The sequence below is a fragment of the Crassostrea angulata genome, chromosome 9 (assembly GCF_025612915.1).
Source record: "Crassostrea angulata isolate pt1a10 chromosome 9, ASM2561291v2, whole genome shotgun sequence".
NCBI lineage: Eukaryota > Metazoa > Mollusca > Bivalvia > Ostreida > Ostreidae > Magallana > Magallana angulata.
This window is the reverse complement of record NC_069119.1, coordinates 13,167,732-13,182,393: the sequence shown is the minus strand read 5'-3', so window position 1 is coordinate 13,182,393 and position 14,662 is coordinate 13,167,732. Positions and strand designations below refer to the sequence as shown.

General features: G+C 33.5%; 1 protein-coding gene across 2 annotated transcripts in view; it reads right to left on the bottom strand.

Moving 5' to 3' along the window:
* The window catches only part of LOC128164188 (uncharacterized), a 35,761-nt gene extending 21,428 nt beyond the window's left edge, over positions 1 to 14,333 (bottom strand). The window contains exons 1-7 of one of the 2 annotated variants that reach the window (XM_052827942.1): positions 14,219 to 14,333; positions 10,920 to 11,180; positions 8,930 to 9,052; positions 8,245 to 8,526; positions 7,163 to 7,255; positions 6,098 to 6,282; positions 4,086 to 4,221 (exon numbers count right to left, since the gene is read on the bottom strand). In XM_052827942.1, the coding sequence (XP_052683902.1) occupies positions 4,086 to 4,221; positions 6,098 to 6,282; positions 7,163 to 7,255; positions 8,245 to 8,526; positions 8,930 to 9,052; positions 10,920 to 11,180; positions 14,219 to 14,303 (1,165 nt within the window). In that variant the 5' untranslated portion in view covers positions 14,304 to 14,333. Of the gene's footprint in view, positions 1 to 3,789; positions 4,222 to 6,097; positions 6,283 to 7,162; positions 7,256 to 8,244; positions 8,527 to 8,929; positions 9,053 to 10,919; positions 11,181 to 14,218 lie in introns of those variants that run through there. The other variant, XM_052827941.1, reaches the window with a different exon arrangement.
* Between the last annotated feature and the right edge of the window lie 329 nt (positions 14,334 to 14,662).

Sequence of the window (14,662 nt, the reverse complement as noted above, 5' to 3'; positions counted from 1 at the left end):
CAATTGCAAATGATGTATACATATACTTGTACATACAATTGTATGATGTACCAGGGCGGGTATGTGACATATTTATCCTTATACATGTATTTATATAATTAACCCCTATTCATGATCACCGGTACATTAATTAATTAGCCTCAAGATTTTACTCTTACATACATGTATTGTTAATTTGTATACGTAACATTTTTGAAACCCAGAGCTAGGAAATAATACTCTGAAAATGAATTACAAATGAAAATTAACTTTTATTCGCTAGATTTATCGTATACTCGTACATGCTAAGATTCAACGCCTTTAGAAACCCTGACGTGCACCTGGGCACACGACACACCTGTTGTGTATATCTTATATATTCTGTGTTAGTTCCAGGAGTTTTCTTAAGTTGAACAAACAATAGACTTTAATTATATATACACGAACGTGCACCTGGGCACACGACGCAACTGTTATGCATATCTTGTGTATTCTGTGTTAGTTCCATGGGTTTTCTTAAGTTGGAAAAACAATAGACTCTAATTAGATATACACAAACGAACAAAACTATGTCTAGACAAACAAAGCAGTAATATCCTGCCCGATATAACAAAGGCAGTTGAGGGTCTTTTCATCTTTAACATGTATCTAGCAGATCTAGAGTTAGACCTAGAAATAATAAAAATTGAAAAAAAATACAAACCTTAAACCGATTATCAAATTAAATCATGCATTTTTGGTTCATTATCTTTATTTTGTTTAATAACCGGATGAACTGAGAGAGAGAGAGAGAGAGAGAGAGAGAGAGAGAGAGAGAGAGAGAGAGAGAGAGATTTCACCGATTAATCTATAATAGGAAACAAACATACTTTAATTAGTTTTAATGCACAGATTACATGTAAGATACAGAGACTGCGCTCACCCCTACAATAATTTTGAAACCCCCAAAAATTATAAAGAATTTTATAACGGCAATCTGTGTCCATCGGAGCGGTGTTGATGATAGCGATCTGTGTTTAATGGAGCGACGATTAAAACCGCCTGGAACACCCCACCCCCCTTCCTTAGAAATTATATAATCACTCAGATGACCCCCTCCCATCCCTATAAAAGAGCTTTGGCATTTAATATATGTTTTTATTGTTCCGCTTGATCAAACTTGACTTAAAGGGAACTTAAAGATGGTTTAAAGACAACTTAAAGGGAGCGTAAATGCCACTTAAAGATGCTTAAATGTGGCTTAAAGATGGCTTAAAGGTGACTTAAAGAAGTTTGGACATTAAGGACCTATAAGCGCAGCTTAAAGCTGACTCACACTATTCTTTAAGCCACCTTTACGCTACCTTTAAGCCACCTTTAAGGACTTGCTTAAACATTGTTTTTCGCCCTGTGTTGTTTTGTATGATATCATAGTTAACATTTTGCGTACTTTCTGGTCGGCGCCACAACAAAGCAGACCTTAACAGTGTTTTGTATTGATTTGACTTTTAATAATCATAAGCAGTAAACAAATACAATTTGTCCTTGACTTTAGGGGATGAACATATTTAGCAGCTTACAAAATAATATCATTAGTGTAGTATTGTGTTTCTTAATGAAAAGATGTTTAAACAATTATCTATACACTTATTTATGAACTTTGAACAACTTTAGGGCTTATTATTTGGTAAGGGATCACACTTTGTAAAAGTAAGAAACCATACTATCATAGGATGCTTGCATAGTAATCTCAGAAACATTTATATTTTTGTGGAAATTTGATTCCGTCTTGGGGCCCCATAATTGATCCATGGTCATAGTTTTAACAACTTAACAACTTAAAATCTACCTGTCTAATGTTGCTTGCATTGTGATACATGTATCATAAATTGTCGCATTGTAGTTCAGAAGAAGATTTTTAAACCTTTCCTTTGTTATATTTAACTTACAACTCCTCTTGGGTCCCCAGTATTGTTTCGGGAATTACAGTTTTAGCAATATAGGATCTATTCTTTCTGAAGATGTTTGCATAGTAATGTTATAAAGTGCATTATTGTAGTTTTTAAAGAGAAGGTTATGCCTTTTTATTTACATTTAAGGTGTACCCTTTCAAAAATCAACTCATCCAAAAACTTTACGCGCATGTGTCCCTGCAGACTCTACTTAAATTAATTAAAAAGATAAAGAAAGCAGTGTGTAGAAGATGCCATGTTTTGAATTTATATTTCACTGTTTGTTTTAAATGAAGAAATGTGTATGTTATTAATCTAAACCAACCCACATTCCACTACCGAATCAGAATCTTTTGCTTGCATTTTTAACTCAACGCAGCTGCGTCGTACTAGCAATAATATTCCTAGTCTTCATTTTTTATCAATCTTTTCACTCTTATTTCATTGAAATGGATTAACACCCTTTGTTAAGTTTGTACACTTTTTTAAAAACAGTAAAATATGAATCCGCTCGTTTTACTACAATCTATGAAGTGGATGTCCAGGGTCACGCAATTATACACTTTCAAAAAGCTTGGAAGTTAAAATAAAATTTTTAATGATCTAAATTATGCCTATTTGAGATTGCTGAATCTATGGATTGAATTTCTATTAAAACTTTTCTGCTTAGGAAGTACAGGGGAAAAATTGCGTCAATGCCTCTAGATTGAGGGACTTGAAAATTTTAAATTTAGGCAAAGACCTTAAGATATTTCTAAACATGCAGTAATTTTTCTATTTAATGTATTCAAAAGTTAAGAAAAAAATTAAAACGTAATATACATAACCTCTATAGTATCATTTTGCCCGGCCCTAGATTCAAATCGCCTACCCCGTGGCACAAAAAGTTTACATTCATGGTAGAGGGCAACCTTGTCTACATACATTGTAAATGTGGATTAAAGAGGCTTTTTAGATGTCCGGAAGTGATTCCTTTTTTGAAATATGATCAAAATTTCACTACTTTGGCAATGACGCTATGGCCATGTATTACAGAAGTCATGAAATTTACAACCATTTTCCCCTTATCTCCAAAATATATCATTTGACGACAGTCAGTGTTTTTCGTTTCTTGCTGTTAAACTTGCTTGTAGTATGGACACATCCACACAAATGATACAAAGAGTATGGAAAAAGTCTTTTGTAGGCACGTAAAAGATTGTGATTGCAGTTTTGTCTTTCATTTTTCAGTTAATATATTGAAAGCAAAATTCGGCATGCATTGCAATGCTTAATTAACTTTCCTATTTCTTTTTTGTTTCATGGTGAAGTTAAATGAATTTGAGTAAAGAGAGGCATCACGAATTTCAGTAAAAAAAATGTTCTATAGTATTTTTTGTAAAAACACAATTTATACTTTATTTCTTTTTGAACGTTTCCCATAAACCCTTCTTTTACTTTTCCCGTCAACAGATCAGGGACGCAGTATCCTCATTATTTTTTCACTTTTAAAAATCTGTCATCCCATTTACATGTACATGTACCTTTGAAAAATTCTTATTTGCTTTAAGGTCTTACGCAACGAAATAGCCAATCAAACTAAACTTAGTCAATTGTAGTTCCATATATTTAGAGACAATTTCTTTTCTTTCTTCCGTTTTTGGCACCTTATTTAAAGCCTATAGTATTGATTTTGGACCCAGTGGCTAGGAGAATTATTACTTTAAGGGAATTGTCACACTAATGTCAATGGAACTATTTTTTTAGATGCGCATGATGCAACTTCCTTGATGGTGCTGAGCCTGTTTGTCAACATGTGGATCCCACGTGTACTTGGGGGTAGGTATGTTTACTCTCAATTATCTCTCTTATAAGGCGTTATTTTTCTGATCTAATTTAACTAAAATTTCTCTTTCATAAAGTAAATGCTGAGAGTATAGTTAATTAATTAACTGAATTAAAGCTATATAGTAACATATAGTGAAATTAATTCCTTGTGTGAGACCTTTAAACTTTAATAAAACGCTTTGAACAGTCCGATGGAAAAACATAAAGTATTTAGCCACATTTCTTTCATTTTTGAAAGACCAACTAGGGTCAGATATGTGCGTTTTAGACACCAATGCATTAGGTCAAAAGCTGCCACACTTTTATTGAAATATTGAGAAAAAAAACAAAGCTTTGGCCCGGTCTTACCTCTTGGAATTCTAAGCTGGTACTTTTTTGTCTGAGACAGGGGATAGTTGTAGACTATACTGTAAGTTGTTTTTAAATCATTCGCCGTCAACTGCAGAATCTCCAGTGTTGTTTCTATCTTGGAAATGGTTATTTTCTACTCAAAGTATATTCATTTTTAAGTTAATAATCTGATCTATTACGAAATCGCAATAAAGACGACACAATCAACTGGAGAGCATAATTACACGAAACTCCGACAATTATTCACCAATGACCATACTTGTTTACATATATTACATTTTCCAATATAGGTTTTCTAATGTAACAAGAGGCCCATGGGCCACATCGCTCACCTGAGGAACAATAGGTATGATAAAATCAGCTTCATGGAATTAACACAAACTATCTGGACAATGTACAATAATACATGTAAATCCTATATAAATAAAATCCATTTTCCCCTGGATATCCTTATGTTTATAATCATTAGTCCCTTTTCTAACAGGATGATTTTATAGTCATATCATATGTTGAGTATTGCAGTTCTCACAAAGATCCTTAACAATAGTTTATATATAGGATATAAACCTACATAAAACTCTGCACCTTCTTGTGAGGCCAAAGAATTGTCCTGGGGCCAAAGTCTTAACAATTATAAAGAATCATCAGTCTGATTAGGTTCGGAGAAGAAGATTTTCAAAGATTTACTCTATATATTCATATGTTAAACTTTGAACCCCCATTGTGGCCCCACCCTACCCCTGGGGATCATGATTTTCATATCTTTGAATCTACACTACCACACAAGTTACAGCTTTCCTGGCTGATTAGTTTCTGAGAAGAAGACTTTTAAAGATTTAGTCTATATATTCATATCTTAAACTTCGACCCCCCGTTGTGGCCCCATCCTACCCCCGGTGGTTATGATTTTCACAACATGGAACCTACACTACCTGAGAATACTTCCACACAAGTTTCAGCTTTCCTGGTTTTATGGTTCATGAGAAGAGGATTTTCATAGATTCACTCTGTATATTCCTATGTAAAATTTCGACCCCCATTGTGGCCCCACCCTACCCCTTGGGGTCATGATTTTCACAACATGGAACCTACACTACCTGAGAATACTTCCACACAAGTTTCAGCTTTCCTGGTTTTATGGTTCATGAGAAGAGGATTTTCATAGATTCACTCGGTATATTCCTATGTAAAATTTCGACCCCCATTGTGGCCCCACCCTACCCCTGGGGGTCATGATTTTCACAACTGTGAATCTACACTACCTGAGGATGCTTTCACACAAGTTTCAGCTGTCCTGGCTGATTAGTTTCTGAGAAGAAGATTTTTAAAGATTTACCCTATATATTCATATGTTAAACTTCGACCCCCCCCCCCATTGTGGCCCCATCCTACCCCTGGGGGTCATGATTTTCACAACTTTGAATCTACACTACCTGAGAATGCTTTCACACAAGTTTCAGCTTTCCTGGCTGATTAGTTTCTGAGACGAAGATTTTTGAAAATTTCGTGAAAATTTTCATAAATTCCTAATTATCTCCCTTTGCAAACGGGTGCAGTCCTTAATGTTCACAACTTCGAATCATCTTAGGCTAAGGATGCTTTGTGCCAAGTTTAGTTGAAATTGTCTCAGTGGTTCTTGAGAAGATGTTGAAAATGTGAAAAGTTTACAGACAGACGGACAGACGGACGGACGGACAGACGGACAGACAGACGGATGACAGACAAAATGTGATCAGAATAGCTCACTTGAGCTTTCAGCTCAGGTTAGCTAAAAAGGAAACTATCCACTGATATATAAAACATTGAGTTGTGCAATAAATAGCACGTTCATTTTTACAGTATTTCAACATCGTTTAAAAAAGGAAGTAAATGAATTGAAATAAATATAATCATTTAAAGAATTTTCATTTGTTGTTTGCTAGAGTCAATTGTTGTGTTTACTTAAAGTACCCCACAAGGTACATTGATATTGTTTTAGCTTCAGGATATATCCTGTTCACTTGGCTTACCCTACAAGATACATTGATGTTGTTATACATGTAGTTGCCGGGCCTATAATCTTCACCAGTGTCCTCTCTCTTCCACATGATTTTGTTACAAGAAATGGCCCCAGTATCGGTCACTTTGCACATTATCTTGTGTCGCTTGTTGTTAACAATAGCAGAGGAATTGGTACACGTAAATCTAAGATCTCCTACAAAAAAAACAGAATCTGACAACAGCTGTATATTCTTTAAGCCGAGTCTAGTTTTAAAAGCTTTTATTGCATGTTAATTTATCGCATGGTAGCCAAGTTCATATTCAGTGAAAAACAATGAATTTCAGTTATCACACAGCACAAATAACTTTATTAATTATCATTCTTAGTCCAGAAATTAAACTGAATCTCTGAAAAAATGTGAAGTAATCTTTGTAAAATCAATGTATCTTGGTCTTGATTTTTTGGATGCTGCAAAATTCACAACACTTAATTTTTGCAATCCTTTTGTACCTCTTGTTTTATTTTGTTTACATCACCATATGCATTCCTAACTTTATATTTATATCCATTAGGTATGATTCCCTCTTTTTATTACAGAAATTGATTGTATAATCAGAGCTCTATATAATCTGAGAGGACTGAAATCTACAGGCCCCTTTTATCGATTGGTTAAAATCTTCAAAAACTTTAGAAAATCACGGACTGCATGAAATAATCATGCTGGTGTCAGATTCATATTCCCATAGAAACCTTTTTTGATGATTCACTCAGGTTCTGTATTGATCGGCATTGTCACTACCTCCATATCCCGCAAAAATCAAAGAAAGCATTTTATTGTTGAAATTATTCAATTGCTCCCATTAAAATCTTCAAACGTTAAAAAAAGGTTATTTAAAAGAAAATTTACAGTAATCGTAGGATTAAAAACTACAATTTCTGTGTTGGCATATCAACCATGTAGTAAAATAATGTAATTTGTCGACGTTCGTCTTCATCTACATGTATGTTGGCAGGTCAATTTGCAGTTCATAACATTATGACGACCTACTTTTACAGTTCGAAAAAATTAACGTTATTCAAAAGAACTACTTACTTTTTCTGACTAAAATTTGATAGGTTCGTTGCATTTTGGAGTCTGGTAGACCATCGATTTCTGCAATGCACATCACATCAACTTGGTCGTTGCCTGCAAAATTCAGCATCCTTATCACTGTTCCAGGTCAAAGTTAATTTCAATTATTAAAGCAGACGTAGATTCTGATTATTGCAACATAAATCAAGATCAGAGCACCTTTGGAACATGTAAATGGTTCAGTAACAGGTTTAATAATGATAATTTAAAGTAAACTATAATATCATACTTCCAAAATACAGAATCTATGCAAATTAATAATGAAAAACACATGCAAAAAATCAAATGAACTAAATCTCATAACATTTATTTATTGTCTTTTTTTTTTGGTCTAGTTTGTCTGTTTTTTGGAGGGAGGGAAGGGTATTTGGAAAATTTCAAAGAAACAAACTCGAGAGCAGTTAACAACTATCATAAAAAAATTTAATCTGCCAGGGCTGCTTTTCACATTATTATATAATACGCGAATATTATTTCTTTGCGTTTAATCAGAAATCAACAAGACTCTTTAATAGCAGCATAGCTTTAATGATTCTGTCTTAGGAATGAAAAAAATAACTTGCTAGCGCCAGGGAGTGATAGACGTAATCTGGTCTGACGAGAGAAATATAACTACAAGACCGATCATTCCAACCAGCTTAAAGCTGAACACCGCTCCCAAATAGGCACTAAGTTTCAGATGTGCAATCGGGTGTAACAAAATCGGAGGGTTTATATACCAGGTACCTGTGTGACGGTGCCTATTTACGAGCGGTGTTCAGCTTTAATTGACTTTAAATCTCTCCTTCATAACCAGATCCATCTAACCCCTCTACACCTCTTCAGAATCAACAATCATAGGTGAATATAATTACTCTAATTTCCATTTTGTTTAACGGGTTGGGGGAGATAGACATTTGTAGCATAAACGGAAGAGCAACTCAACTGGTCTTGTGTTAGGACTTTAAGCAACTAGCCAAAATTTCAGATAAGCTAGAATTGTTGGTTATCATTCCTCTACACTTAACATTTTTACTATAACAAAGATCCATGTCGCCACTAACCTCTGAAGTCTGTGTCCTCATCTACAAATTGTCTGCCAGTCTTGTTTTGTATGTCCTTCATCCTTCCCTGCATTACCTGGTCACCCATCATGATGCAGACGCTTACTTTGTGCATGCTACCAAACACCTGACAGAAGGGAGCATACCTGCCAGGTAAGACCTCCATCTGGTGAGGAACCTCATTGTTGTCCTGGGTGAGAGCATAATCACTTCTCGGGTCAAATTTGAACATCATGCCTTTGATAAGTTCAGTATTAGTTATGGAACTTTTTTCGTTGGGCTCTGTAACGATGATAGAACAAATAACTTATGGATGAACCTTTCGTTGACCCTCTATAGGTGATAGTAAAAAATCATTTATAGACGTCGATCTTAAACTTAATATTCTTGATACGTTCTATGTGTTTGGGGAATAATACAGAGTAGCATAACTGCTGGACTATAGCGATGTTTTAAATATGATTAATTTTTTTTAAGAAAACGAAGTTCTTAAACATCCTGCAATCCATTGCTACAATTATTTGCAAAGAGATATATATCAAAGATTTTATTGCTTTACATATTTTCTTTATTCACTTTCAGTTCATTTGCACTGTTACTTAAACAACATCAAAAACTACTGTAATGACATATCAAACACCCCCTCCCCTCTTTAGAAACATTTTGCTACTTTACTGTTTCCAACCTCTTAAGTTTATAGCAACGGACTTGATGGCCACCAATTCATCTCTGACCCACTTCCAATCCCAATTCCTGATCCTCTCATACACCTCACAGGTCAGGTTACCTACATCTGACTTCTGAACATCTTCAAATATTCAAATAAATATATACAACTAAAATACTTTAATGTAACAATGATAGTGACAACATTATATTACTGGTCTTTGATCAGTTTAATCTGGTAACACTATTACTTATCACGTTTGTTACTGACTGACTTTAGAAATATATCGGCTAGATCAATCTCATTGATGGCGAGGCAAAGCCAAGCTGTCTATGAAATTGCTCAATTCGATATATTTTTGTAGTCAGTCAGTAACAAACCTAAAAAGTGCTTTGTTTTCCCGAGGACAATCACATGAAACATTTATTAACAAAAGTCGATAATCTACGTAAACCCATATATACAAGCCGCCTAACATCTCAGCAAATTTAACTTTTTTAAACTCTTGAAAATCATCAATCCTACCTTTCAAATGCTCTTTGAAAATCTTCGCTTCACTAATGTTCACTTAAATTGGGTGTTTTTTTTTGGCTATTCAATTTTTAACCTATTCTTCTTTTCTTCTGCAGAGGTTTGAGCAAATATCGACGCTGCTATTGTGTTCTAACCAAGACACAACAATGTGACTTCAATATTCAAAGGGCAACTACACTAATGTTTAAGAATTTCAAAGAGTAACCACTCCAAATATTTTAAGAATTTAAAGCATGCGATTTCTGTATTAAATAATATAAAAATAATATAAAAGCGTCGGTCAATAACGGCCATAATACCGAATATTAATTCTCATCGAACAAACAAAGAGATAAATGGGGCAGTCACATGCTATGGTTATACCGATCAAAGTGTGACATTTCAGTCCGATTAAAACCAAACAAATGTTAATACGTGTTAGAGAATCAAAAGATAACTTAGCCAAAAAACGGTAGACATTTTTTTTTAATTTGAGTAAATGAGCTCAAATATTGTAATGCTGCTTCATATAAACTGGAAAAATAATATGATACAAGTAATTGAATCCACGATCAAATTGACAGGAATGTACAAGGGTTGTTAGAAGATTTTGCAGACAAGTTCGATTGTGAGCGGACTATTCGCATGATACCAGTAAAACTTTTCATAATTAAACGTCACGTATTTTCTAAAAAATATGTACAGATTTAGTTTTGTTAAATGCAACATAAAAAATATACAGCTTAAATTTATGATAAGATATACTTAACGGAGCATGTCAGTTTTTAAACTTTTCATATTTTGAACGTATTTTTTCCTTATCAAAAAAAAAATGCACTGTTAAAGCGCATACGAATTCAATATATAACATATGACATAACAATTGCTTATGAAGGTCATTTTGTGAAAGTTTCAATTAAATTGAAGAATGTTTTTACCGTTTTATCGCCGAATATGAACGACCAATGCATGAAAAATTGTGCCGAAAACGTTAACATCAATGGACACTTTGGAGCACCTGGCCGCCATTAAATTTTGTATGCAAGTAGGAACTTATCCGATGAAGATTAACAGGTTGTTATATGCCCACAAAGGTTTACAATTGGAATCAGAGGTTTAAAGAGGGAAGAACTAATATTTTGAGCACCCAACCCCTATACAGTCCGGATCTGGTTTGCCTTCCAGTTGTTTGACGTCACCTGACGCCTTGGAAATATGAAATGGTGCTCCGTAAATCTAATCCATGCAAAGTAAAAATCGCTGTATATTTTGAAAAAAAAATATTTAAATCTTTTTTTTATTACTTATTTTCAATTGCTTGTCATTCAATAAAACAAACGTCATCATTCAAAGTACACAGTATCTTTTTCGTAAAATGCTTTGTCCGCGAAATTTTCTAATAACCCTCGTACTTGTATTCCTTTAAACTAGACTGTTACCTCCTTTTCAAAGCATTGATCTGACCTAGTTTCAAGAGTGTTAAAGCAGTAATTACTTTTTACTGTGAGTAACAAACTAATATTGTTCGTCTTTGGTGACAAAACTTTGCAGCTATATTTCTGGGCGAGTTCAGATGACAGAAATTCACACAGACTTGTCAGCGGTTGACCGTTGTGGAACCACTTGACCTTTAATGTGGATATATAGTCGAGAGCTTCTAGACCTGGCACATTGCAGTTCGCCGTGTAATTATCACCAGGATTTACCCATGTGGACTGAGACGCTACGTTCACAGAATACTTAGACCACACTTGTCCTGAAAGAAAAATTATTTTCTTATTACTCCATTTGGACATAGTTATTAAGTTCAGATAGCTTTTGATACATGAACATACCTATAATACGAAAGTAAAGCTGCAGTGATGCTTTGTAAATGGCCACAAATTTAACATCAATGGCTCTTTAAAAGTGCAATGTGACCGTTTTCTTTCTTTCGCTGCATGTAATGCTAACATTGGCCACATTTAGCATTTTTAATATTTTTAATAATATGATTTTACCATTTTTGTTCTGTATCTATACTCGAAAACTTAAATGAAATGTCATAATTCTTTAAAGAAATATGGACAAAAGCAGTGCAAAAATACACAAATCGGCACTAAAATGAGATTTGTAGGGTTTGTAACAAATGAGCTTTTCATTAAAAAGTATGTAGAAGAATAGTTTCATAATTTCATAATTTTCATAATTAATTTTCGTAAATATATGGTATAGATGTATAATATGTTAGATTAGAAGAGTATAGAAATACATCTTTTTTAAGAAATAATTTAATTCTGATTGTATGGTCCAAGTAGCATAGTGGACAATGCACTCGCTTTTCACCACTGCGACCCGAGTTCGATCCCAGTGATCGACAGTGGTTGTATGTGATAGGGTATGGTGGTCGCCCGCTTGGACACGTGGGTTCTCTCCGGGTATTCCGGCTTCTTCCCACACCAATGACCCTCTCGCGCTAACATCCGTGCCAACGAGAGATATTAATATAAGTTGTAAAACTTGTTTATCAATAGTTGTAAAATAAATAAAGTTCAGTTTTCTTTCTGATTGTAGCGTAATATGCTTAAAATTAATAAGTATCGTAAAATTTTATAGTTGTCAGCATTTCAATAAAACTAACATTAAGAATGCAACAATCTTTGAATGTAACATATGGATTTGGAACATATTAAAGGTAAAACGACCTTTATGATATTCTTACACGAAAAAACTGAAAATTGAATTGGAATAAATTCAACAGCTACCGAACTTCGCACGTTATCAAAAATAAACAGCATGTTAAAATATTCCAGGGAATATGACCTTTGTTGGTCAGAAGATTCTGAGTGACTATCGAATTTTATCAAGTGAATTGTTTTTATAGATACTAGACTACAACGTGTGCACTCACATGATGATTTAGTAATATAGAGATGAATTAAAGATAAGAGTCTCATGGGTCACATTGCTTACCTGATCAACTGTCTAGTATCTCTTTCAAAATTCTTAATATTAAACTCTTTTATAATACTGTAATGCTCAAAATGCACAAAATCTTTTCTCTATATACCTAAAAAACAATACATAAAAAAGGATTATTAAAATCTAGTTTTTAAACATCATATCCTAAGACAAAATGTGCGTCAACTGACCAATCTTATTTTCCTAGCCCTCAGCGTATCAAATTTTATAATTATAGGAAATAATTAATGACAAAAAATAAAGTACCTTGACTTATTTTTAAGTTAGGAAAAGAGCGAGGTTGAAAAATACACAAAATTTGAATAATATTAAAGTTATATATTTGACTTTTAGTAATCATTAACAGCAAGACAAGGACAATGTGACCTTGGCTTTAGAAGATGAAGATATTAAGCGGCTTACATGATGTCGTTTAGTAGTATCGTGCTTCTTAATAAAAAGATTTTTAAACAATTTTTTTATATATTTCTTTTTGAACTTTTAACAACTTTGGAGCCTATCATTTGGTAAGTGGTCACTCTTTCTACAAGATAGAATCTACGGGATGCTTGCATAGTAATCTCAGAAGTTTTAGCATTGTAGTTCTTGATAAGAAAATTTTTAAACATTTTTCCTATATATTTCTGTTAAAATTTGATTCCATCTTAAGGCACCATTATTGATCTAGGGGCATAGTTTTGACAACTTAGAATTTACAACATCTTATAATTGAATAGTGACACATGTATCATAAATTGTAGCATAATTGTTCTTTAGATAAAGATTTTTAAACATTTTCCCTTTTTATTTTTATGTTAAACTTTCAACCCCCTTGGGCCTCTAGTATTTGTCTGAGAGTCTCAGTTTTAGCACTTTAGGATCTACACTATCTGAAAATGCTTGCATTGTGATAGTGGGTAACATGGTTGAGAACAGTTTTTAATGTTTTCTTTGTATATTTCTTTGAACTTTGAACCTATTTTGGGGCACACGGTATTGGTCCGAGGGTCACAGTTTCTACAATTAAGAATCTTCATTTTCTAAAGATGTTTGCATGGTAATCTCAAAGAGTGTAGCATTTTAGTTTTTGAAAAGAAGTTTATGTATTTTTATACACATTTAAGGTGTGCCCTCTCTAAAATCAACTCATCTGAAAAACTTTTCATTAGTTTCATTCATGTGTCCCTACAGCCTAAAATATTATTAAAAAATAAGATTGCGATGTGCAGAGAATGAATTCATGGTTTGATTTTCACTACTTGTTTTAAATGAAAAAAAATGTGCATGCTGTATTTTCTAAACCCATCCACACTCCACACGCTAATCCGAATCTATTGCTTGGGTTTTTAGACACCGCAGCTGCACTATACTAGCAATAATGTTTAGTCTTCAATTTTTATAAATCTTTTAACTCTTGATACATTGAGAGGGAGTGATAACCTTTGTTAAGCTTGTATATTTCTTTAAACAGTAAAATAAGAATCCACTCCATTTACTGCAATCTACGAAGCGGATGTTCAGGTTTTTTGGAGTTTGTTTTACTTTTACAAAGATTTACGCGACTCGGAAGTTATAATAATTTTTTGATGATCTTAATAAGGCCTATTTTGAGATTGCTGAAATCGATTGAACTTCTATTAGAAAAAACTGCTATCAAAGTACAAAAAAATGAAAAAAAAACTTTTCTATTGATAAAGATACATTTATAACAAAGCAAAACATTTGTAATTTTGCACGGAAGACTGTATTTATTTTTTAAAAGTCACAGGTAAAGCCTTTTCCAAACAACTTCGGTTTATATAGAGCACTATCTTACAGTAAAATTTAAAATAGAAAATTTACATAATGGCTTACCTTGCATAGACATGAAATAAATAATAGCCAGTGTAATTCGGTGTACTCCTATTGTCCATCTGGAAACACATCTACTGAGTTCCATATTCTATGTAGTACCACGACAACGATTGCCCTGTAACGAATTAAGTTAAAATGTTAATACAATCCTTTTAAAGACCGGGGTTGACCTAGTTGAATATCCACACAGACGGCAATTAAGCATATAAGGAAGCAGGCCCCACCTCCAAAACTGATAACAATGCAGCGAGAATCTATTAATAGATTCTAAATACCCGAAACACGTGCTGATCGGATAACTAAAAAATCTTTAGGGTCATTTAATAATAAAATGGTGTGCATAGTTCCTTTCCCTGATTTTCATTCTTTAAGTAATAAGCATCTAAAAATGCATGTACTTCTAAAAAAAACTACTGCCAAAACAAACATCCCTTTTGTTTTTTT